The sequence below is a fragment of the Stenella coeruleoalba genome (assembly GCF_951394435.1).
Source record: "Stenella coeruleoalba genome assembly, chromosome: 7".
NCBI classification, from domain to species: domain Eukaryota; kingdom Metazoa; phylum Chordata; class Mammalia; order Artiodactyla; family Delphinidae; genus Stenella; species Stenella coeruleoalba.
Genome location: NC_137153.1, coordinates 91430060 through 91457413, shown reverse-complemented (window position 1 = coordinate 91457413; position 27354 = coordinate 91430060). Strand labels below are relative to the sequence as shown.

General features: G+C 43.4%; 1 protein-coding gene across 3 annotated transcripts in view; it reads right to left on the bottom strand.

Moving 5' to 3' along the window:
- TMEFF1 (transmembrane protein with EGF like and two follistatin like domains 1) overlaps positions 1–21962 on the bottom strand; it is a 139152-nt gene extending 117190 nt beyond the window's left edge. For 2 of the 3 annotated variants that reach the window (XM_079925998.1, XM_079925996.1), the window contains exons 1-2: positions 21666–21962; positions 7492–7942 (exon numbers count right to left, since the gene is read on the bottom strand). In XM_079925998.1, coding sequence (XP_079782124.1) covers positions 7492–7909 — 418 coding nt within the window. In that variant the 5' untranslated portion in view covers positions 7910–7942; positions 21666–21962. Of the gene's footprint in view, positions 1–7491; positions 7943–21485; positions 21538–21665 lie in introns of those variants that run through there. The other variant, XM_079925997.1, reaches the window with a different exon arrangement.
- Positions 21963–27354: the final 5392 nt, after the last annotated feature.

The following is a 27354-nucleotide window of genomic DNA, read 5'->3' as shown; positions in this document are numbered from 1 at the left end:
TGCTCTTTAAGTCTCCTGTCAGAACTCACACTTAAATGTTCCCCTGGGGTTCCTATCTTCGGCTCTGTTTCCAATCCACCGTAAGTAACCCTCTTAATGTGGTTCCGACCTTCCTTTATCTTCCTTGTCTTACTCTTCAAAATACCCTGTGTACCCTCCAATCCTACCACAATCTTTATTTTCTCCCATAATTCTGTCTCACTGCTCCTTCAGCTAAAGTTGGGCTCACTATTTGTCCCGACTCCCTTACGCAAACACACACTCTTACTCCAGTTTCCCCTTTCACCCTCCCTCCTAACCCCTACTTCATTCAGGATCAATGCCACTTGCTGTGAAACCTCAGCCCTCTTCTTTCTCTGTACATACTCTTCTGTTACAGCACTTAACACATTCTAGTATTATTTGGGGACCATGCCTTAATCATTTCTTTTATCCTTGGGCACCAATTATTTTGCTTGGTACCTAGTGGATGCCTAGTGAATATTTACGGGCTGAAGCTTTGAACAAAAGGGGAAAAGAGCTTCTGGATATAAAAGGATGCCACATTTGGTGGCGCCATGTTTGTACTAGTATTTTTATTGGGCAATGATACAAGTATCAATTAGGAAGTTTCAATAAGGAAACCACTAACCCCACTAACCCATGGAGTCTTCTAGCTGTGACTCCAATGCCTTCTTGGGAAGATTTATATTTCCAAAGATGAGAATCCTCTCCTTGGAGAAAAATAGTATCAATTTATTAACAGAGTTGATTACATTATTACATCCACTCCATTATTGCAGAAGATGGGATGCTGGGAATGTTAATGGCTACTGGGGGAAACCTAACTCATAATAGTCTGTTAATAAAAGGAAAATGGCTACTGTTTATTTAGATTATTTCACTCCAAGGGGTTAGGTAACAACCATAACTAGTCCCTAATTAAGATAAAAGAAAAGGTAAAAACCTTACTTTTGAAAGAGGAGGTTAAAAGGACTTCTCTGTCATCCAGAGATAATGAAAATGTCTCCCTAGGAATCTTTCCCAAATCCAGCGGCTATAGCCTCAATTAGATGTCCTTCCTTCATGCTCCCACTGGTTCCTAAGCCTACCTCTGGCAGAGCACTTGTTAAAACTGGCGGCTTAACTACCTCCCCTTCAGGTCTCTGATTACTTTGAAGACAGAGACTGCCTCTAGTTCATCCTCCTGGAGGACCCAGAACAGGGCCTGACACACTGCTAGGCATATAAGAAACGTGTGCAGGATGAATTGGCTGCAGTAGGTCACATCCCTCTCAACACAGCACAACTGTGTGGAAAGAACAGTGTTCTGAGTGGAGAGCTGAGGCACAGGACAAAGGAACAGGAAAGGCTTGGCACTGAGAATAGGATCCCTCAGATGGGATCAGATGCAAAGAGGATTACCTCATCCGTTTCCTTTCTAGTCTCAGATCTGAAACTTCTTCAAAGAAGACTGGACACATTAGACGTTTTTTGGTACCTTTAGCCTCTTTTCTCTTTGATTTCATTCCAGAGGATAGTTCTGAATACTCCTCTGAGCCTTTAAAGTTCATGCCCTGATGATGCTACTCATCTCTCCCAATTGCCAAATGCTCATTTTTATCTCAGTAATTCTTGGCTTTAGGAGCCTTTTGATGATGGTGATGACGATGACGACAGCAGCTACCATTTTCTGAGTAGCTAGCTAGGCATTAGGCTAGTGCTTTGCAGCATTACTTCATTTAATCCTTACAGCAACCCTCTGAGGGAGGTATTAGTATAGAAAACCAAACACAACATCTAAAGTCATTTGGCTAGTTCAAAGAACCAGGACTCCAGTCCAGGTCTGCACAACTCCAAAATCTAAGCTCAGCTACTACAGCACCTAGCCTCTCACTGTGTCACTTGCTCAGCTGATCACTTGTGTGTCTTAAAAGGCAATCTCCAAGTTGTATCAACTACAAAACCATCTATTATTAAGAATATGGATGTATATCCTAAATTCTGATCTCCAAATTTCTCTCTAGAGTTGTGAACGTGAAGACAGCATGTTTATGTTTTAAACTAATTTTTTTAGTTTTAAAACTAATTTTTTTAGTTTAAATGTGTGCTAACAAATGCATTTTAAATTTAAAAAGCCAGGCCTCTTAAGACTCTGGCAGAAGCTGGGGCTTAAAACTAGAGAAGCTCAATGGAGTAATTAACTTTCACACACATATTAGCTCCAATGAATGGAAGCTAGTGTTCAGATGGGGAGAATCTCCTCTTAATTAGAGAAAGACAATCCTGGGCATGGCAACCTGCTGCAAACACACACCATGTAATCTCTCTCCCAGGTAAAACAAAGCCACCTGAAGTAGAAAACAATTCAATCTTGTGCAAAATGGATAGGAAGGCCTGAAAGCTTTCCTGGGAGCAGAGAACACAGTCGAGGGGGTATTCTTCCACTTGGGCAATTTGAGTACGTTTAAGCTCATCGGGAAAACCTACTAAGGCAGTAAAAGGATGGGAAGGAAACTGTGTACAGGCCAAAGCTCAGCTCTTCTTAGCAGAACAAAGGAAACAGGACGGACTGGGAACACGGATAAATAAGATGTGGGGGATGCATACTACGGAATATTATCCATCAACGAAAAGAAACAAATTAGACTTACACACTGCAATGGGAATAGATATTTAAAACATTCTAAGTGAAAAGCAGCAAAAGGAAAAGGAAGGTATCTACTGCACAATTTTTAATCCATGTAAATTTAAAATATAGGCACACACGACGCCAACGCATGCTTTCAAGAACATGTGAGAGAATACACAAGCACCTTAGAATGATTAAAGTGCAGAAGAAAAGAATGAAAGTGGTGAATGGGGATAAAAAAGTAATAAATGTGTAAGTAACACACAAAAAAAGGGCTTTTCCAGACCAAAGATGCTAGTGTGCCGTGATTGGAAATATGTCAGTCCCCTCTACTGGAGTTCCCACCCCAAAAGAATAGGATTGGTCTAAACAGTGATAATAATGGAAATTATTAAGAAATGTCTGCATTATTTAATATAGCTTTGCATACCTATGTCTGTGTTACTGGATTATAGCTTTATAGTAGAGAAATAATAGCATATGAATTAAGTGTAAGTTCTCTCAAGATATTTGAGTACTACTGAAAGCTTAGTTTTCCTAAGTGTATTTGACATCTGGCCATCCTTCCCTCCCGACCACCCCTAGCAAATTTTGTTGGCCCCCTTAGTTTGTTCTGCAAACCTCTTCCCCAAAGATAATGGAAGATAAGTGTCAAAGGCAAATTATCACAGATCATAAATCTACAGGGTATAAATTGTTTTAATATATTTAAAGGGAAAATACTGTTTTTTTTACAAATACATTCCTAAGTGTTAAATTTTAGGACTACTGTGTTCAACTACAGATGTACATTTCGAGCAAGTCATTGACAAAGCTAAGAATATGCATGCAGGGGATGGTGATCAAGATGACACAGCTGTTTTTGATAATTGGAATTTTGTATTTAGAGGTTACATTTTGTCAGCTTATGAATGGGCAGCTCTTGGAGAGGTCACAGGGTCCCCTTCTGGCCTGTTAATTCAATACCACTGGCCTCAGGAGTCCCTGTTTGTCGTTAGCTTGCTTTTGAATTACTTTGGCCACAAGTTCTGAGACAATGCTGTGTAAAACAGGAAGGGGCCGTCCTGAAGGGTGTTATTTGTGAAAAGAACTTGCTGAGTGCCTTCACCAGAGGCAGTAGAGTCTGCAGGTGAACCACAATAAATGGGGATAATTTTGCACGGCACAGACATTACGGTAGTTGTCTTTATGATAGGAACTGATTCCTTGAACGTATAATTGAACTCTAAAGTGAACTATGCCTCTATGCAGGTTTAATGAAATTTCTGAGGTTGCTGAAATTTGTATATTTGTTTTCCTTTTCCAATGCAAAATCTGCTGGTGAGGGGAAATATCTGACTGGTTTTATTATGGTTTATACATGAATAAATGGGATATTTAGTTCTGTACATAAATCTACAGTGAGTACATACACTGGAATGAGAGACAATCATATTAGACCAAATCATCAGATCAAAAGACAAAGATATACTTTTCAGGCTTGAAAGTTCAAAGCTGACATTGACCTCTTGAAGGCCAGTTTTCCAACCATTTGCTGCCCTGGCTCAACCCTCCACCCCACTCTCAAATCCACATTTGCAGCTGGGTTCCCCTCACTTCCTCACTGCTGGGGATTGTGACAGCAAATTTAGTTCACCCATCCGTGGCATGGTCTGCAAAACTAACTCAAACCCAACTCCTTCGTTTTACAGAAGGGGAAACTGAGGCTCAGAGGGCATTTTAAAATAGTGTTTGTTCACTATCTTGAGACTCAATGTGGAATTTTTAAGCACCTTATTTTAAGTCATTCATTATTGGGAAAATCAAACCCCTGTTACAAAGGAGAGAAGCCAAATAGGTTCAAATGAAGAAGCACTTGGAATTTCTGGATTTTACTGTGTATTTGGCATACATCACGCAACAGGCCCTCTGTTATCACTGGGACATAAGCAGACCCGGATACCTTAAGGTCTAACAGCCTGAAGGGCATAGAACATTAGATTATTGAAGAATCTGGGAAAAAAAAAAAAAAAAGATGACACAGCTGAAGCCATCTCACACAAGAAACAGTTGGAGGGAGGCCTCTAGTGGAATCTGTCAGGCTCCTTCCTGTTTAACAAGCTCCAACAAATCTTTCAGCACCTAATTCTGTCACAGGCATTCTGTAAGGTGTTTGGACAGAGCTGGCCAATAGAAATATAATACGAGATACATATGTAATTAAAAATTTTTCTCATAGGCACATTAAAGAAGTAAAAAGAGGTAAAATTAATTTTAGTAATATATTTTTGATCCAATATATCTAAAGTATTATCATTTCAACATTTAATCAAAATAAACATTATTAGTAAGATATTTTATTGACACTCTTTTTGGTACTAAATCTTTGAGATACAGTGTGTACATTTATAGCACATCTCAATTCAGTCTCCCCACATTTCAAGTGCTTACCAGCCTCATGTGGCTTGTAGCTACTGTACTGGACAGCACAGTAGAGACAGAGAGATAGTAGAGACAAAGTTAGTAGAGATAATAACTGAACACACACACACACACACACACACACACACACACACACACAGAGTCCATGTGTCAAAATACACACAGTGGAATGTGAGCCATAACCCTACAGCAGGTTTTCAACCTCTTCCCCAGAAAGACCCAGAAGGGATGATTAACAATTCCAGCTTTCTTTTTCTTTCTTAAAACTAAGTTGAAATGCAAAATGAGTGAGGTAACCTCAAAGCTGTTTAAATGTATGGAAAGCGTTCCAGTACCTTAACTACTAGAGTTTACAGATACTTTGGACACAGTTCCCAACTGACAAAACAGCATGTTCTCCACCGCCCTCCACATTTGACCTGGAAACAGGAACCAGGCAGCATATGGCTGTACTTTAATTATCACCAACAAAGAGAAGTCTCATGTGTCATATATGTACAAACATCCAATTTAAAATAAATCTCTTTTACAAGTGAGTCTCTAGCAAATGTCACTACAGCAAGGACACTGAGAATCCATATTTATTGCTTTCTTGGAAATTTAGAAATTGTTTTTGAGTAAATGAACTACATTCTTTCCTCTAAAAAGCAAGAGAAATTTAGAAATTGTTTTTATGAGTAAATGAACTACACTCTTTCCTCTAAAAAGCAAGAGAAAAAAAATCTGTGGAATGGACTTTCTAGATCCTACCCTAGAATTTGAAAATGGGGAAATAAGACTGTCCCGTTAAAATAAGTCTATGAAATCAATACACAATCATCCAGATCACAGATTTGCGAAGTAAACTGCATGCAGTCCACACCAGCATCTTCCTCAGCAACATCTCCCAGGGAATATGAGCAATTTGAAAAGCAGCCCTTGCTGATTCACCTCCCTCCCTCCCCTAGCACCATTCCTTCCACTGCCTCACAGACACGCAATCGCTCCAAGGCCAGCATAATGGAGAGGAACAGGCTGAAGCTATAAACATCTCCAAAGCAAGGACACTCAATTAGCAGCGGGCCCTCTCCACCACAGAAGCAGCAACAAGGAGGGGTGAGAGAGAGCTGGCAGTGTCCGTGTCAACACCCTCTTCTGGGAGCTGCCCTGGCTAGGGAGCTCAAGCATCAAAACTCAGACACAGGGTTCCTACCCTGAGAAACAATACATGAGTTTCTTGACATTCACCACTATGGTTGCCCAACTGGCTCCCTAGACTTAACCTTGGCCAAATGATCAGAAAACAAACATTTGATCATAATTTAGCTTCCCAGGATGATCTGCCGACGGGAAAAAAAAAAGTGCGAATCAAAAACATGTATTCTGTTCACTTGGTTATTATATTTTCCACTCTATATGGATAACATTCTTGGTTTTAGACAATTTCTTATGACTTTTAATTAACCAGTCCCTCAGAGCTCAATTTACTCTGGGGACACTAATAAGTGAATTTCTCGTCCTGCAAGCCAAGAACCGGATTTTCCTAGGCAAATGCTTGCTTCCTGGGTCCTTGGAGCACCTTATGAACAGCCCTCTGGCCTTCCCAGAAATCTTCCTCTGCTTCAAGGATATTTTCTGCAAACTGCAATCTTTATATAAACTGGTCATTCCTATCTTAAAAGAGGCAGGAATTACTGGCAATTTATCTATATGCATCCTCACCCTGCCCTTGCCTGGAGACATTTCAATAAGCCCCTTAAATTCCAACTTTTTAAAGCCATGACACACTATCGCTACAGCCTTGATTATATGACACTCTTTTCCTTCCCCAAGAATTATGTATGACATTTTTCTCTTTTCGGTGGAAGTATATTAAAACTAAAATGATTTTTTTCCATTATTTCTCAAGTTTCCTAGAGTGCACAAACCAAAACTACAGATCACAATTTTATAATGCATAGAAATGCTGGTTTTTAATCTGGGTGACTGCTAAATAGGTGTTTGCTATATTAGTCTCTGTACTTTTCCTAAGTTTGAAATAGTTCACTTTCTTAATGTGGCATTTTGAGTAACTTAATGCAGAGCTTTGCACATAATAGGTCCTCAAAAACTATCTTTTGAAAAAAAAATACGATAGTGTGAATGAATATAAATCCTCCAGTTCTCTTTAATATATTTGAGATAGATTGAGATAAGCAACTAAGATATTTCATTAATAACTATATTAATGTAGCCCCTTATTTTTCCTTCTTAAGTAATAACAGAGATAACTGAGATCTCTCTAAGAGAGACATGAGATAAGAGCTTCTGTTTTTATGTACGACTTGAATGTCCTATCTAATTGGGAAATTTTGTATTGAGAAAGTCGTTTGATATGAAAGTTTCTTTTTTATAAATTCCCTCAAAATGAAGGACTTGAAAATCGCAATGTCAAACAGGTACCCAAGGAGAACATGCAAGCGGGTGTCAGGCACCTATACCTTGGGTGGCGGCATCAGCATGGTACTCGGGCTCCTCCTCGGGAGGGCTCTGCAGGAAGTACAGCTGCTCGGGCAGCATGTTGGCGATCTTCTCCTTCCCCAGGACGTGGGTGCTCAGAAGGGGGCTGACGCTCCGTTTCACTTTCTCTCTCCTTTCATGGGCCATAATCTTTTTGGTCCGAGCCTTGATGTTCTCCCAGCACTTCTTCAGCTGTTTGAAATCCCGCAGCGACACGCTAGGCTGCGAGTTGTATTCATGGGCGAGCGCCTGCCAGGTACGCTGCTTGAGGGCAATAGTTCGCGCGTCGCTCTTCTTACACTCCAGCACATACTTGTACTTTTCTACTAAAGCCAGCAGGATGCTCTTTTCCAATTCTGAGAAGTATTTGGCAGGTTTTATGATTTCGTTGTTTTGCATTTTCCACTACGTTTCTCCTGGCTGTTAGCTATCCTGGAACAGGAAGTTTGAAACAATCAGTACCAACTCCAGCAATAAACAAGTCAGCGAATCACTCACGCTCTATCCCTGACTTGATTCCCTGGTCTGAAATACGGTACTTTCTTTTCCACTCATGTTGAATTGTGGTATTCTCAAGAAAACATTCAGAAGAATACAAGGAATGGGGTTTTTACTTAAAAGAAGATTTTCAGGTAGGACCTTTGCTGTAGGTCTTGACCATTTTATGATTATCTGGTAAAGGACAGCAAAAAAAAAGTTGAACATCTATGTGGAACTCTAATGTGTTCATCTATTTCTGCTTAATATTAAGGAACAGATAATTCCCCAAATTCATAATGTTAGGCAGCTTTTAAACTAAACAGGTCTCTCAAAGTTTTGTCACAGCTTAAGACAAGAGAAGCCACTGTGTGATCTAATACAACAGATAAAGTAAATACTACCAAAATTTCAGAATCATCCAGAAATCACCCCAGAAGATCTGACATTTCCATCACTATGTCTGTGACCTTTGTTAGGTCCATGCTCTTAGAAGAACCTCAGTTTCTTTACCTTAAAAATGAGGGCTTGGAGTCTGTGATCCTTAAGGTCTAAGGGCCACTTTTATTTTATTTTATTTATTTTTCTGTTTTTTAAACATCTTTATTGGAGTATAATTGCTTTACAATGGCAGGCCACTTTTAAAAGTGTACAGTTCTGTGTAAATAATTAATATAATTTCAGAAGTGCAAGGGCCTGGACACTTTAGAGCTTGAGTCCAGTGCCTCTCTTTTCTTTTTTTTTTTCTCCTGGACATTTCATATAAATGGAATAATTCAATATGAGGTCTTTTGTGACTTGTTTCTTTCACTTAGCATAAAGTTTTCAAGGTCTGTCTATGTTGTAGCATGTATCAATACTTCATTCCTTGTTATTACCAAATGGTATTCCATTTTATAGATGTAGCACAGTCTATATCCATTTACCAATTAATGGATTTTAAAAATTGAGATATAGTTGACATATAACATTACATTAGTTTCAGGTATACAACATAACGATTTTATTTATTTATATATATACATACACACATATGGAAATGATCACCACAATAAATGTAGTTAACATCCATCACCACACAGTTAAAATTTTTTTTCTTTTAAGATCTATTCTCTTAGCAACTTTCAAATATACAATATAATACTATTAACTATAGTCGCCATGCTGTATATTACATCCCAGGACTTACTTACATTATAACTGGAAATTTGTACCTTTTAACCACCTTCACCCATTTTGCCCCCCCCCCAACTCCCCATCTCTTGCAACTACCAATCTGTTCTGTATCTATGAGTTCTTTTTCTTTTTCCTTCTTCTTCTTCCTTTTTTTTTTTTTTAGATTCCACATACATGTGAGATCATACAGTATTTGTCTTTCTCTGTCTGACTTATTTCACTTAGCATAACACCCTAAGGTCCATCCCTGCTGTCATATATGGCAGGCTATCCTTCTTTTTTGTGGTTTAATAATATTCCTTTGTGTACCTATATACCACATCTTCCTTATCCCTCTTTTCAACTGAGGGAACTAAACTAAGGGCCAGTAAGGTGAAATGGATTGTACAAGATCACAAAGATGGTGACTTCAGAAGTCAAGAACCTGGACTGTCCTGATAGTTTGGTAATCTTTTCTTTAAACACACCAAATAATAGCCATTTTTTAACACATATTCGTTTAAAGTCTTTGTTCACATATTATAGTAAAAGTTACCAATTTTATATTATTTTAAAATTTTGAAATGACATTACATTTTCTCCCTTATCATTATTACAGTCTACATACCTTTTTATATTTTTAATAAAAATTGTATATATTTAACATACATAGTGAAATAATCACTACAAATAAGGTAGTACTACGATTACATATCTCCTCACACAGTTACCTTTTATATGCTTCACGAGAGCGCCTAAAATCTAGTCTCATCATATTTCCAGTATTCAATACAATATTATCAGCTACAGTCATCACTCCTGTACACTAGATCTCTAGACTTATTCATCGTACATAACTGCACTTTGTACCATTTGACCAACATCTCCCCGTTTCCCCCACCCCCCCATCTCCAGCCCCCAGTAAGCACTGTTCTACCCTCTGCTTCTGTGAGTTTGAATAGCCTGGTATTCTTAGTATCATTTCACAACTATCTCTTGAGCTCTCACCTTGGGTGACTCCAAATTACTCAACCATGACTCCCTAGGTCATCTTGCCATCCTCCCCAGTGCTGAGCCAGCATCTTTCACACAATAAATGCTTAATAAATGTCTTATTCCACTGAACCTATGTGTGTTTTATGACTGCACAGTTTTCCACATCTTTTAATCACAGGAAACTTCCTACAAATTAATCTCTCAGTTACATTATGGCAAGAATGTTGCTAAGCAACAGAGAATGCAGCAATAAAGCAAGCGTTGCATGTCCCCTTCGTGGAAAGGGCCGACATGCCCAGTCCTCCTTACATTCTCTAAGCCTCTGATTTTTCAGAATAACAGGCAAGCATCAAGATACTGATGATATAGTCCATTTAAAACTGACCAACCGGGCTTTTCTGGTGGCGCAGTGGTTGGGAATCCGCCTGCCAATGCACGGACACAGGTTTGAGCCCTGGTCTGGAAGGATCCCACATACTGCGGAGCAACTGGGCCCATGCGCCACAACTGCTGGGCCCGCACTCTAGAGCCCGCGAGCCACAACTACTGAGGCCCATGTGCCTGGAGCCCGTGCTCTGCAATGGGAGAGGCCACCGCACCGCAACGAAGAGTAGCCCCTGCTTACCGCAACTGGAGAAGGCCCACACACAGCAACGAAGACCCAACACTGCCAAAAGTAAATAAATTAATTAATTAAAACAAAAGAAAACAAAAAAACCCTGACCAACCTGTATTGAAAGAATTAGAAACTAACTTGAAAGGAGTCCCACTGGCCAAAAATGGGACATTTGAACAAGGGTGATGGGTACACAAAGATTCATTAAATTATTCTCTTGATCTTTGTGTACACTTGAAAAGTTCCACAATACAAAGCTGGCGGGTGGGGGGAGGCTGTGACTTTTAAATTTATGGTACACTGATTTAAAATCACACCATTACAAGTCAGCTCTTCACCTACTATGCCTGGGGAGGGGTTACTATTGTTGTAAATAACTGAAATCTGTTAGATCTGAGGCTGGAGGGGACCCAGCCAGATCAGAGAGCCTTGAAATAGAGGCCAAGGAATGTAGGCTTTACATGGGGGCAACAGAGCCTGTTCAGGGTCCCCCACTATGTACAACCTCCTCCCAAAAGTTAAAGTTAGTGTGATCAGTGTCTCCAGATACAAGGTACCTCACATTCATCATGGACACATCAGTATCAGAAATCGAGAGATTTAGACAAGTCAAAGGTGGTTTGGCCCTCAGGTCTTGGGCAAAGAGAAATGAGGGGGAATTTATCTTTGGAGATGTGTCCCTGTACCCCTAAATTATCAGGCCTACGCTTCAGTCATGTTGCTCTAATGTTCCTACAATGATCCAATCCAGGCCCCTTCTTCCCCAAAAGTCCAAAATTAATTTTTGCCTTCATCAATACTCCTATTTCCTATAAATCAGCGTTCCCAAACTGAAATTTATTAACACACCCTCCCTATAATATATCTCTTCTATATGATCTCTATCTGCCAAGATGACTACGTTCAACTTTATATTCTATAGTTTTTATTATGAAATCAATAGGTATACTAAATGAATGTTCTTAAACTACACAGCCCCCAGAGCAGATTCTGATCTGAAGCCCATCCCAATTCTTCTGCCCCCAGAAGATGTCTACCCGCTCTTTTTAGGAATCACTGCTGGGGCTTCCCTGGTGGCGCAGTGGTTGAGAGTCCGCCTGTCGATGCACGGGACACAGGTTCGTGCCCTGCTCCGGGAAGATCCCATATGCCGCGGAGCAGCTAGGCCCGTGAGCCATGGCAGCTGAGCCTGCGCGTCCGGAGCCTGTGCTCCGCAGCGGGAGAGGCCACAACAGTGAGAGGCCCGCGTACCGCAAAAAAAATAAATAAATAAAAATTAAAAATCACTGTTATAAGGATTGGGACTCTGATTCACAAATGAAAAAGGGATTGTTCCCTGTTTCATTCTGTTAAAGGTAATGCTATTTTATACATTATATATTAATGCTATTTTATACATTATATATTTTTTTCTTTTTAAATAAATATTTTTTATATCCTTGATTATTTCAAGATAAATTCCCAGAAGAGGAATGGTTGCCACAAAATATAAAAACACTCAAGACTTTTGTTCCATCACCATCTGCCCTCCAGAAATGGTGTACTAATTGACATGCCCACTTCATTGACTTCTGTTGTTAACATTTTTTAAATCTATGCCAACTATGGAAGTGAAAAAATGTCCCTTCATTGTTTAGTGATATATGAATTGCAGCTCTCGGCAAATAAGCCATACTCTGCCTGCACAAAGTTCCTTTGATACTTAGTGGAAATGAAACTACATGGAATTAGTTCCAAGCAATTTAATAATTCTTCCTCACAATGTGTGCAGTACCACTAACTGCCACCAGGTGGTGGTGGGCTGGGGGTTGTCTAAATTCATAAGGATCTTAACCTAAGTGTGGCCAGTTAAGTCTCTAATAAGAGCAATAATTACAATAGCAGATTTTTTTTTTTTTTTTTTTTTTTTTTTGCGGTACGCAGGCCCCTCACTGTTGTGGCCTCTCCCGTTGTGGAGCGCAGGCTCCGCGGCCATGGCTCACGGGCCCAGTGGCTCCGCGGCATGTGGGATCTTCCCGGACCGGGGCACAAACCCGTGGCCCCTGCATCGGCAGGCGGACTCTCAACCACTGTGCCACCAGGGAAGCCCCAGCAGATAATTTTTATTGAGCCTTTACTGTGAGTTTGACACAATACTAACTGCTTAATATGCACTATATCATTTAATCTTCCCAAAAATAGCCCCTGAGAGCATCATTTGTTACACTGTTAAAAAAAAACAAAAAACAACAACAAAAAAACCCCACAAAGCTTTATGAAAGTATCAGAAATACCAGAAGAAATTATACAACTGCTCTCAAAAGCAAATACTCAGAATTACCAACACCTGGGGACCATTAATAGCCTATTAATTAAACTATTATTTAATCACTAGCTAAGTAAATCCAAGTTACCAATTTACTTTGCTTAATTTTGTAGAACAGCAGGCCTCCCTCGGCCATGTGGTTGCATCCTTCCGGGCTATAAAGGGATTCTGGTGTGAGACAGTGTACCCCCCCAAAGGTCCCCTGTGGATCCCCAACAGCCTCCTGAAGCAGGCTGTTTATCCCCACTAAACCAATTATTTTTCCTATTTCCTGGATCAGAAAAGTGAGGCTCCGTAACTTGCCGGTGATCACACAAATAGTAGCAGCGCTAGGATTCAAACCCAGGTCTGACTCCAAGCCCAGGCTGCTCTCTGATCTGCTTAGCCCTCTTCTTTCAGACCTAGTGACAGCCTCTAGTGCCCCAGCTCAAATTACATATCAATTAGCAATCTGATTGTCAGCAGGGACAACCTAGGAAGAGCTGTGCCTGCTTCTGTCATCTCTATTTGTTGGCTCCTCCCCTCCCTTCCCCACTCCCATCACCTCCACCCTTCTAGGTCTCAAACCTAGGGTCCACAGCTCCCCACCCCAACCCAGATGCACCCCTCTCACTCTAACTAGGGTTCTGAAATAATTTCCACTGTTGATCTGCTAAGAATGTATGTTTGAAAAGTAACTGTAGCAATAACATGGAGCTTTAAAATGGTCCACACCTCAAGGGGAACTGGATGCTGACATTCTGCTTGAGCACCTGACAGTCCTAAGTAAACAAACACTTCCCAAAGAAAGAGATCTCCAAGAGAAGCTTGTTAATAGAAACTTCGAGGCTAGAAAGCACATTATAGCTTAAAACTGCTTAGGAACGTCCATAACTGGTTATAGATGACAACACAACAAGCCTTCTCTGCTACATTAGCCTTTATTAGAAACTGCCCTTCCCTTGTAGGGAACTCCAACTCCCCTCTGTACGGATCATCTTTTTTGGCTGCTGTTCTGCTAGACAGAGTGCTACCTGTTCTTATGCGTGGTTGTAGAACAACAAGCAGCCCAGAGACCCCACAGTGAGCCTCAGCAAGATTTAATGAATGAATGTATTTTGATTTAGTCATAAAACTGTCTACCATGCACAGAATGAGTATCATACATGGTAAAACAATCAGTACACCAAAAAGCTGCATTAAAGTAAAAATGGTCAAATAAAATAGCAAAATCCAAATGCAATGGAAGTTCCTCTTGGGCTAAGCAAAGACCCATAGACAAGACTAAATAAAATAGCAGGATTCTAATACCATAAAAGAACAAAGAGGAAATAATCAGCACAATTCCCAAAACACTAACATTGACTAAACCATCGGAAGATTGTAATAAGTACATTTAATATGCACCTTAAAAATCCATCAGTTAGGGGACTGAATGTTTGTATCCTCCCCTCCCAAAAAAATTCATTTGCTGCAACCCTAACTCCCAGGGTGACTGTATCTGGAGATTAGGCTTTTAAGGAAGGAAGGAAGATTAAATGTGGTCCTAAGGATGGGGCCCTGGTTCAAGAGGATTAGTGCCCTTAGAAGAAAAGACAACAGAGAGCTTGCCCCTCCCCGCACTAACCCCAGGGCTTACAAAGAGGCCATGTGAGCACACAGAGAGATGGCAGCCACCTACAAGCCAAGAGAAGAGCCCTCAGAATGAAACCTACCTTGCCGGCACCTTGATCTGGACTTCTTAGCTTCCAGAACTGTGAGAAATAAATTTCTGTTGTTTAAGCCTCCCAGTCTGTGGTCTTTTATTATGGCAGGCCAAGCTGACTAACACATCACCTAATGATATTTTAAGTCCACCAAGGGTCAAACTAAGTCCTAAAATCTGAGCAAAGACCAGAGAAAGTTGGCCAGATTTTACTTCTACTGCTATTTGTAGAAAAGGGAGTTCTTTGAAGTCAACACTCAGGATGGGAACCATGACTAAAAATCTGTGACACTGAGATCTCAGACAGATATTAGGATATTAATGCACTACTGCTCTTAAAGTGAAGTGAAATAACCAAGACAGTGGATGCAGAGAACCTGGGCTCAAATCCTGAATTCAGCACTCACCTAGCTGTGTGACTTTGGGCAAGTCAATTAACCTCTAATGCTTCTTCTGTAAAACAGGGTTAATACTCCCTACTCTGCTTTATTCCCTCTACACAACTATCCTGCAATGGGAGTAAAGAAGCACAGACTAGATCTTCAATAAATTTTAGTTCTTTGCACCCCTCTCACCCATACTGAACTGCTTCCAAAAGTAGAACAGTGGTCTAAATACAGCATATACTCAAATACTTATTGGCTCTTTTATTCATAGACATACAATTCAACAAATATGTAATGGACTCCTGCCAAAGGCTCAGTACTGTCCTAGAGTATGTGGGAGATACAAAGACAAGCTGAAGGAGCATTGGCACACAGAAACTGACAACCAAAAGGAGAGGTACAATGAATGGACACCATAACAGAGGACAAAGCACCCTGGGTGCTCAGAGGAGAGAAGAGGCTAATTTGCACTCTTCATGAACAAGAGGACATTTGAGCTAGATCTTTAAGAATGTATAGGATATGAACAGAGAGGGCTGAAGGAGATCATTCAGATAAATAATTGATAAGAAAGGACCTGGATTCTGAGTGGTGGTGATGTTAATGGAAAGGAGGCGGTGCATGCCAGGGACTGTTTCAAAGTGAGAAATGACCAGGACGTGTGTGTGTCCACACTACGGTGGGGGATCAAGAGAAAGTAGAGGCAAAGAGGATACAGGAGGATTAAACAAGCACCTAGAGCACCTACATGCGCAGGTACTGGAGGGAGGGGTATTCCTTAAGATGCAGGAGACCACAGTCCAGCGAAGACATATCACAACACAGTGTACTGTGGATGGGCTGGTGACAAGGCAGTGTGATAAGCACAGTCACAGAGATGTGCCCAGGGATGTTACTCCAGGATTGGGTGGGATTTAGAATAAGGACCTTAATTCCTATCAGAATAGACTGGAAATAGAATTAGCATTAGAACAAAGCAGGGCCACTTTGTAAAGACTGAAAGAAGGGACAAACACAGAATTGGTGAGTAAGCTGCAGGAAATGTGGCAGCCAATCCCTGAAGGGAGGCCTGGCCACAGGCTATGGGTGATCAGTTTGCTCTAAAGAGATGAAAGCCTATTTCCTATCCTGGTCTGTTGACTCTGTCTCCTGACTCCACATCCCCCAAAACAACTTCTTTTGGAAACAACATAGATCCTAACATGTTATAACTAAAACAGGACTTCAGTCCAATCCTCTCATTTTACAGATGAGGAAACTTAGGCTTAGAGCAAACTACGGGGGTTCCTGGGGTCCCAGTAACAGAGGAGGGCCTAAAAGCGAAGCTTCATTATTTGTTTTCAACCCCTCCCCCCTCTCTTCTCTGGAACCCTCCTGTCATCAAGATGCCCTTTTGCTAGGTACCATCAAGCCTTCCCCACTCTCCCAATGGAAAACTCGAGGGCACTGCTCTCAACACTGACACTCACTCTGTGACGTCAGGCAAGTCCCCTTTCCTCCCTGACTGTTGATTCCTCATCTCTAAAAAATAAAGCTGCAATGGGTGTTCTCTAAAGCCCCATCCGGTGCTGGCAGTCCATTACTAGCACTGCTGCTACAATGGTTTTTCTACAACCTGATTTCCACAGTTCTCTGCCAAAGACGCATAGATGGTATTTTCTGATTATTTATGAGGCTAGTGGAGCTACTAGCCAAAGTAAGAGAATATTGCCACAGAATAAAGTGATCTCAGCACTTCAGAGGATTTAAGGCCCATGCCCAGGTTTAACTCTATAGGTTAAGTAGTTCCAAGTGAAACATCTAAAGCAGGTGATGGGATCTCTCTTTCACTACTGTAGCCCCAGCTCCTTGAAGACCACCTGGTACACAGAAGGTACTCCATAAATATTTGTGGAATATACGTTGAAACTAACCTGCTCGCCATTCGCATTTTTTACTAATTATATCTAGATGTTCTACTATCTTAAATTTCTTCCTCTATAAAGGATTTCTCATAACAAAAATCATTTCCTGGCTTCTTCTTGTAAATACTGTTGTATGCCAAATTTTTTACAACATGATACAACAAATTTCTACAGCTATGATGCCTTCATGATTTCATTTGACGCAGAGGTAGGAACAGTCAAACATTACTGTCCCCGTGCACACCTGGCTGTGTACCTGCTCTCACATGTTCAGACCTGTCTACTCAGGATGGCCACTCACCTGCACCCTCTCTGTCTTCTATCTTTCCTTTAGGGGAGCTTCCAGTCTAAACCTAGCACTAAATTTGCTTCCTCCGGTGCTCTCCCTCCCCTTTCCCTTCGCCACCCACTCGAGGCAGCCAAGTAACTGGGAAGTGTTTATTTTTACCATCTGCTTCTGAGGGTGACTGTGAGCAGAACCAGCCTTGTGTTTAAGGCAAGAGCTCCCCCCTCCCTCACAGTTCCCTCTGTGAACCAGAGGCAGGTTCCTAAAGGTCCTGACCCCTTCCTCCCCCTCCCCCACTGCTCCTTCCTAATCCATCTCCCCACTCCCATCCCAGTCTCCCTAAAATTCCCTTGGAGTCATTATTATTATTATTATTTTTATTTTTTGCGATACACGGGCCTCTCACTGTTGTGGCCTCTCCCGTTGAGGAGCACAGGCTCCGGACGCGCAGGCTCAGCGGCCATGGTTCACGGGCCTAGCCGCTCCGCGGCATCTTCCCGGACCGGGGCACGAACCCGCGTCCCCTGCATCGGCAGGTGGACTCTCAACCACTGCGCCACCAGGGAAGCCCCCTTGGAGTCATTATTAAAGTACCCTCCACAGAAAGTGCTTTTACAATACAGAAAGTCCCCTTATGTAGGTGTTCCTGCTCCAGCCTGCTTCTTGTCTGTGAGGACTCTCTCCTCTAGGCCCACCACTTCAGCATCAACGGCTCTCAAGTCTCTGGGCCCGGACTTGTGGCACAGTGGTTAAGAATCCGCCTGCCAATGCGGGGGACACAAGTTCAAGCCCTGGTCTGAGAAGATTCCACATGCCGCGAAGCAACTAAGCCCGCGAGCCACAACTACTGAGCCTGCACGCCACAAATAAAAAATAATTTATTAAAAAAACCCAAAAAATCTCTGGGCCCAGGGTCTCAAGCATTTACCTTTTCCTGCAGCCCTCAGAATTACTCTGTACTGCAATCTATCCATACCCTTGAGGGGCTCCTCTATCTGAGCTCCTGAGGCACGGAACTACATTTTACTTGTATCTTGAGCACACAGTTGACTCTCGGTGTTTGTTCAAAAGAAAGTAGGGGTGTCAGGGAGAACCTCTCTCCAGCCCCATCTTCTCTCCTCAGCACCACACACATTTCCAATTGTCTCCTAGCCACCTCTATCTAGCTGTCCATTATGGGTACCTCAGAAACCTCCAAAAGCAAACGAATTATTCCTCTACCCCCAGACCTCCTGATTTCTGATAATTTCAGCCACACTAACTTGGCTCAAAGCAGAAACCTCAGCGTGCTCTTCAATCACATGGTACCACTCATCACATTTACCACTACTACATATTTTACCTCAATATCTCTTCTCTCTGCTCCCATCCTCATTGCCTATGTCCAAGGTAAGCCCTAGTCTCCCAAAATGATCTCCCAAACTTCCAGCTCCTCTTCCACACAGCCACCAGAGGGATCTTCCTTAAACACAGTGATGATGCCACAGTCCTGCGTGTAAACCTCTGACATTTCCCCCACTGCCTAAGCAATAAAGTCCAAACTGCTCACAAGGCATTCAAGGCCTTTCCAGATTTGGCCCCAATTACAGTGCCCCCTCTACCCCACCCCAAACCACCCTTTCCATGTATGTTTCAACCCGGCCAGACCAAACTCACCTTCGTGCCCTTAAACCTACTGTGTTCTCATGCCTCTAGACATGGGGCCTCCTCTGGCTGGAATTCTTTACCCCAAGATCCACCAAGGGCTCATCTTTAACCCTTAAGTCCAACTCTCATGAAATTTTTGTGAAGCCTTCCTCAACTAATACCCAGGCTATTATGTTTATCTTATTTATAACAGCTTCCTCCTAAAATGAGTTTGAGGCAGTTTACAAACTACGTACACACTGCAACTAGATTTTTTTTTAAGAGAGAGGGTATCAGGGCAAAGACAAGACAGAGGTAAAAAAGATAGAAGTTAGGAATTTGTGTAGCATTCAAAACCTCTATGATAACGTCTCATCTTGTTAAATCTCGTTAAAGAGGTAGATTAGCCCTGAGTATTCTATCCAGAATGAACGAGTTACTCTTCTCTGAGCTCACTGCCAGTTGTATATGATTGTACTTCCCATATTTTCTGTGATTTGCTCATTGTGTCCATCTCCCTCACTAGGCTGGGAAATTCCTAAGGGAAACACATAATTTCTGACTCATCTCTCTCCCAGGCATGAAGCATATGACTCAGCATAAGACTGGTGCTCAGCAGACAAGAATTAAACAACTGTCACCATGGACAGGGAAAAAGGTCCTAGTGCTTGTTGAGCTCCCTACCAGGCATTTGAAAAAACATTCTTTAATCCTCACCAAAAAATTACATGGCGGAGAAATAGCAGACCTAGGATCGAACCTCCCACTGTCTGTCTCTCCAAAGCAGCTACTCTTCTTTACTAGGCACACGGCTCCCTACTTTCACCATCACTATGTGCCCAAACACCCCCTCCTTCAAGTCCTGGTTTTAAAACAACCCTTCTCTAAGAAGCCTTTCCTGCTCACTCAGGAGAAAAGTCAGCCCGAGTTCAGCCCCGACCTTAAACAACACTCAAGTAAGACACGGTCACAGTCGGGAGAGGAAGGGGTGACTTCTGGGTAGCCAAGCACTAGCGGGCCGGGTGGGTGTTCTTCAGATGGTGTTGTGGGTCCTCAGCTCTCCTTCTACCCCCTGCCCCTGGGTGCAATGCCTGGCCCTTCCTGCCTTTCTCTTCCTTGTTCAGGGTCCAAAGCCTTCCAGTTCTCCCCATTTCAAACTGAACCCCAAAATAATCTCCTCAGGCCCATTGCTTCTCTAACCAAGGGAACTGTATTCAAACACACTCCTTCATTACATCAGTTCTCTTTGTACTGATATTTGAAGCACCTTACCAATCTTCAGGGTTGTTGAGCATCCCAATCGCCTCAAACATAGTAAAAGAATTTCAAGAATCATGAGAAGCGACCATGACATTTTAGGAGGCCTGGCTCTCAACCCATCTGAATACTTTTGGGGTGTCCTGGGAATAATAAGAGACAATTCACTGATCTCACCCTGGCTCTCAACCCATCTGAATACTTTTGGGGTGTCCTGGGAATAATAAGAGACAATTCACTGATCTCACCCCAGGATCCCTCCCCCTCTCTCCTCCCAGACAGGATGCCTGGTCTCTAAGGGCAGGATGGAATCCTGGTCCAGAAAACTGCTGGGGTGGTAGACGCTGGTCCCTTCCTCCATATCCTCTTCCAGAGCTTCAGAATCCTCCCTTCTCCTCCCCATCCACCCCTTGTCTCTCTGGCCCCAAACTCCCCTAGCAGTCCTCAGTCCTAACTCAGGAACTATGTTTTTGAATTCAACAATTTCCTTGGTAACACAATTGACTTATCTGACATACTAAAATGCACACGCCTGGCCCTGATATTATCCTACCTCCCGGTTTTAAATGTGTAACAAATATATCCTATAACCACTCTCCTGACACTGCAGGAACATCTGTGATCTTAAATGTTACCATACCTAAGAGTCACCCAATCTCCTGAATCAGAATAAGGAGACTAAATAATCTTCTCTATTTCCTACTCCTAAATAAAAATTACTCATGCAATTTATAGTAGCTACATCACAGCGCCAGTGTGATGACTTAATTAGATAACTCATGCCAACTGTTTGGTACCTAGGGCCTGGTATATAGAAAGTGCTCAATATTTAGCTATGATCATTTACGTACATTATCTCTCACAATAGCACCTGGGGATAGGCATTAAACGACGCACTCCCCTGCCACCATCCCTCCCCCCATCTCACCCCCATTTACAGAAGCAGGAGCCAAGGCTCAGAGCAAAGGAGATTTCCCAAGGTCAGGAGGGCACCGATGTGATGTTCGGCCCTCAGCCTCTGGGTGAGAGACCCCTCCCATTACACCCCTGTAAGGGACACAAGGGGTCTTAAAGGAGACGAGTATGGAAAAGCGCGAGCACAGTGCCCGGCATACAGTGGGGACCCCGGGATGGGGAGACCCCGGCACTGCGAGTCATCTGGATTCCTCCCAAGCGGCTCCTCCACTCCCGGAGTCCAGAGTCCCCCGACCCCGGGTGCGACGCTGAATCTCCCCGAGGTCCGCGCCGTGGGGCTTTGTACGCCGCAGGCCGGCCCCACTCACCGAGTCCCATCGCGGCGCGCGGAGGTGGCAGCCGGGCCTGCGGGGCAGGGGTCGTGGCGCCTGGGCCGGAAGCCCGCCCTGCCGGCCGCGCTGCCCCCGCACGTCTGGCCCGAGCCTCCTGCCTGACCCTCGCCCGCGCCCCCGCGTCGCTGCGGCCCGCCCGGCGGGCCAGCGTCCTACCTGCAGCGGCGGCGCAGCGGCCACGGCGATCGGGGGAGGGGCCGGCGGGATGCGAGCGCGGGCGGCCTCGGCTCCTCTCGCAGGCTGGGCGGCCGGGAGGGCCGCGGGCTCCGGAGCGCCGGGCGGCGGCGGCGCGCCCCCGGCCGGTCAGGCCCCACCACGCGCGCAGCGGCCACAAAGCCCGGGAGCCGCCGCCCCCTCGCGGGCCGCCCGCCGCCTGCGGGTCCGCAGGCGCCGAGGAGGGCGGGAGCGCGGCCCCGCGCAGTCCCCACCTCCCCAAGCCCTGGTGGCCGGCCTCCCCCGAGGTTCGGGGCGGGGCGCAGGGGGTCCTCCGCCTACCCACCCCTCTCCCTCCTGGCTGACATTCTTGTGGTGAGTTCCCTCTTCCCACCTTTGCGGACGAGCTCCTGAAGGACTTGAAAAACTGTTTCATTTCCATGAACAACAAAAGAATGTATTTGTCGCAAGGTATTTGGCGGCCATGGACGCGAAATAGCCCAGTCCAAACCCCCTATCTGAGAAAGGCCCCTTTTCCTTCGGGACACCCTGCTACTTGAGTAGACAACGCTCCTTGGCTGGGTTCATCACGGAGTTGTGTTTTGTTTTGTTTTTTTAATTTGCGGGATGTCTCCCCCTAGGCTGCGCACCTCGAGGGCAGAGACTACCCTCAGCACCCCAGGACCTGGTTCAGACACTGTGCGCTGAGTACGTGGGAATTTGTGCGCGGATGAATGAATGCACGACAGATGCCACTCTAGGACAAGGCACCTTTTATAGTGCCTCCACAAGGATGGGGGCTAGGTGTTTCTTTTGCCCTGTATCCATTGGGAAGATTCCAAGCTCAGAAGGGCACAGAGGGCTGCTGAACTTTCTGTTGTTCTAATCGGAGTGAAATTCACATAACATAAAAATAACCACTTTAAAGTCAACAACCCAGTGGCGTTTATTACATTCACAATGTTAAGCAACCACATCATCTCTACTTGTGAAACATTTATCACCCCAAAAGGAAACCCCCTCCCCATTAAGCAGTCACTCTCTATCCCCGCCCCTCCCCAACCAGGGGTAACCACTAATTTATTTTCTGTCTCTCTGGATTTGGCCATTCTAGACATTTCATATCAATGGAATCATACAATATGTAGTCTTTTGTGTCTGGCTTCTTTCACTTAGCATGATGTTTTCAAGGTTCATCCAGGTTGTAGCATGTCAGTACCTCATTCCTTTTCATGGCTAAATAATTGTATGTATACCACAGTGCGTTTGTACATGTATCCATTGATGGATATTTGTGTTATTTCCACCCTTTGACTACTGTGAATAGTGCTGCGCTGAATATGCCTGTAAACGTATTTGTGTATCTGTTTTCAGTTCTTTGGGGTATATACCTAGGAGTGGGCTTGCTGGGTCATACGGTAATTCTATGTTTAACTTTTCGAGGAACTGCCAAAAAGATTTTCCATAGTGGCTAAATGAATGATTTTACATTCCCATCAGCAATGTATGAGGGTTCCAAATTCTCCACCACCTCACCAACACTCGCTATTTTTTCATTTTGTAAAAATGTCTTGATTATATGTGAGGCTACTGCCACCCTCCCAGCTCCCATGACCCACAGACCCACTTGGCTCAGAGGCTGAGAGGCTGAGCCAGGTCTTTTGACTACAAAGAAACACCCAAACACTTCTAGGGGTCAGAAGCACCAATAAAAATAAAGACCCTTACTATAACCTAGAGTTATACTACTCCTTGTTCATTATTTTAACAATAATTTGTCTGGTGTCCAAGAAGCTTTGAAATTGTCCAGAGAACTCGGAAACTAAGACCATCCCGAGAGAGTTACTATTGGCAAACTTTCTGACACTCATCTCACTGGAACCCAAGGCAGTACACCATTTCCACTTTGAGTCTTCCACCCTAGTCCCATGTTAGATGTCTATGAAGATTTCCTTCTAAAATGAGGATACAGCCAAGGGAAAACTACTGGGGTGTGAAAATAGTCAATTCAGATTGGAAATTTGATTGACAGGTGGTACAGTGAGGGAAAAGAAAGCAATGAATTTAACAGACAGACAGGTGCCTGAATCCTGACTTTACTGATTATAGTTTGTGAACTAAGTTAACCACTTAGAATCTTAGGTTTTTCATTTCTAAGGTGAGAATAATGATACTTACCTGGCAGGGTGATGAAAGCTTCTAGTCTTGACTTTAATACATGATTAACATCATTATTATTACTGCATGTTGTGAGTATTGTTATTATTGTTTAAAATAATAATATTTAAAATAATGATGGTTGACATGAGCCACATGCAGAAATCCTGCTAAGGAAACAGAAACTCCTATCTAATCACGTGTCTCCTCCTCAAATCAAGAGAGTACACTAGTGAGAGGCCCGTGCACCGCGATGAAGAGTGGCCCCCACTTGCTGCAACTAGAGAAAGCCCTCGCACAGAAACGAAGACCCAACACAGCCATAAATAAATAAATAAATAAATAAAAGAGAGTAAACTATCTCCAAAACTAATGTGACAAGGGCATCTCGTAATGTGTGTAATGTGGTCACTGCCCTCCCAGCTCTCTCCTTGTTCCCTTATTTCCCTCCTTGTTCCCTGCCCTTGGACAAGCTTCTTAACCCTCCTGAGTCTTATCTGTAAAGTGACGTAACAATACGTACTTAACAGGGTTGTTTGAGGATTCAGTAAGGTATTTATAAAAGGCTTAGTACAGTGCAAGTTACATAGAAAACACTCAATAAATGTTATCTATTATTATTAATAATAAAGTTGCTATAACTTCTCTGTAGAAAGAGTCAATAGAAGGGTGGAGCCTACACAGAGTCTAATAAAAGGAAGCCTTTCAAGAGAACCCATCTGTGTGACTTGTCCCTTCCTCAAGAGCAGGAGGGCCATTCCAGTGATGGAGGTGAGTGATGCATTGCACCCTGATAGCTTGTTGAGAATAACTCTGAAAACAGTTTCTCCTTTGTTCAGATCCAGTCTCACCAAGCAGACTTGACATAGGAGTTGGTTGTTACATAAGTTTTCTTGAGGGAGAGAAAATGCACTGATCATCCAACCTGAATACTCCACAGTTTTGAGAAAGTACAGTTCTCTTAATACATTGAGGTTTAGTTTATCCAACCATTTTGACTGCTCAGATCCAGAATCCCTAAAATTGAATTAAGTATGGACATTAGAGACAACTTTCATCAGGCTTTCTTAGTGGCAAGGAAGAGATTCATTCTTTACAACTTTTTTTTTTTTTTTTTTTTTTTGCGGTACGCGGGCCTCTCACTGTTGTGACCTCTCCCGTTGCGGAGCACAGGCTCCGGACGCGCAGGCTCAGCGGCCATGGCTCATGGGCCCAGCCGCTCCGCGGCATATGGGATCTTCCCGGACCGGGGCATGAACCCGTGTCCCCTGCATCAGCAGGCGGACTCTCAACCACTGCGCCACCAGGGAAGCCCTGGAAGAGATTCATTCAAACTCGCTAAAGTGAAAGGTGTTTATTGAATTTTAGGTGAATTTGAAATACAGGAACAACCCAAGTTATGTAGGACCTCACAGAAACCTAAGAGCCACTAGGAACCAATTTTTCTCTCTCTCATTTGAGGTCAGTGTGTCTTTCTATGTCTCTGCCTCTGACTTTCTTTGTTTCTCCGTCTCCCTCTTTGTCCTGTTACACCTTTGTCTCTCTCTGGATATATGCTCCTTCTTCCCTACCTCTCAGCGTGCTCCCTCTGCTTACTCACCTGCACCTGGCCATCATGGACTCCCCAGCCTAGGGTAGAAACCTCCTGCTCGCCTCTTGGTTCATATTTACCCACACAAAAAAATGTGATTGGCCCAGCTCATCACTGCAAGATAGGATGCAGGCTGGCAGCCTATGAATTGATTGCTTTTGGACTAGAAGTCCACTTTAACTCAATCAGCTGTTATGAAATGGAAGGGAGGTATCATCTGGTACAAAAATTACCACCCCACACAGCAGAGACTGGGAGTAGGGGTATTCACCAGAAGCTGGCATGGGTGGGTAGATGCACTGAAATCATTCTATTAATATGACCATACTTTCTGAACCAAATGTCAGAATAAATAGTATAAAAAGTATTTGCAAGGACTTCCCTGGCGGTCCAGTGGTTAAGATTCCACTCTTCCACTACAGCGGGCGTGGGTTCCATCCCTGGTCTAGGAACTAAGATCCCTCATGCTGTGTGTTGTGGCCAAAAAAAAAAAAAAAGTATTTGCAATCCACTCTCTAATGGTAGAGACAGTCTGAGGTATAGTTCAAATACTGAAATCTCAGAATTTCTGAAGCATTTGGATAGCTAATGACAACAGATCAAGACTTTTGAAATTGAGACTTTCCTGAAAAATCTTAGTGACCGTAAGATGGTGAATGATCTTATAAAGCAGAATACCTACATCACAGAATTGTTGAGAGGACTGAATGAGTTACATATATAAATCACTTTAGTAGTTCCTATATAAATGTTATTATCACATAACAGAAGACTGGATCGCCCTTAATCTATGGTGACCCCACCAAGATACAGCTATCCTGTTAAGCAAGCTCTGGCTGCTAGACAATCTGTCTCTTTGCACATTTCTCTTCAAACATAACATCAAACACCAGACAAGCAGGAGGATAGTTTTTAGGAAGCTTCAGAGGCTGGCAGTGATGCTTACCACTAAGTACATAGAGTTTATTTTTTTGTTTTTGGGTTTGTTTTTTTTTTGCGGTACGCGGGCCTCTCACTGTTGTGGCCTCTCCCGTTGCGGAGCACAGGCTCCGGACGTGCAGACTCAGCGGCCATGGCTCACGGGCCTAGCCGCTCCGCGGCATGTGGGATCTTCCTGGACCGGGGCACGAACCCGTGTCCCCTGCATCGGCAGGCGGACTCTCAACCACTGCGCCGCCAGGGAAGCCCTAGAGTTGATTTTTTTATCTGAACATCCCCTTCCCTAAATTGGAGAAGGGCAGACTATTATTCACATGGCTAGATAGATCCAAATATCTTTTGTAAGACATGGGCATGGAGAAAAACAAAAATGCCTCAACTTACAGGATCCAGCTGTCCAGGGAAGGAATGAGGGGTGAGGAGCTGGGAGTGCTGAACAAGAGCATACAGGTGGAGTCATTAGGAGACCAAAAGCTACTGCTGAGGGAGCAACCTAGAAGAGTGCCAGGTCAGAAAGTGATGGGCTATCAGGGCCAGAATGAAATCCAGGCTGCTTGAAAATTCCAGAACTCATGGGTTTCAAATGCCTATACTCTACCTTTCCATGAGACCCACCCTGTCTATTTTAAAGTGGCTAGATTTGCAAGCTACTGGCCACTGGTACTGCTGGTGCCACGGCAATTTGATGTTGAGGCGGTTTTGGTGAACACGCTATCAGTATCTAGGTTTATTAGTTACTCGCTGTGGTGTAACCAGTTACCAGAATTGAGAGGCTTAAACCAATGAACATGTATTATCTCACAGTTTCTGTGGGTCAGGAAGCAGCTTATCTAAACAGTTCTGCCTTGGGGTCTCTTACAAGGTCACAGTCACGATGTCAGCTGGGGCAAGAGGCAGGTTCCAGTTTGTCCTCGAGTGTCCCAGTGTTCTTTGTGGGCCCAAATTTGCCCTGGAAGGTTCTAGTTTGTCCTTGATCTTGTCCACATCCAGCTTTCCTTCCCAACT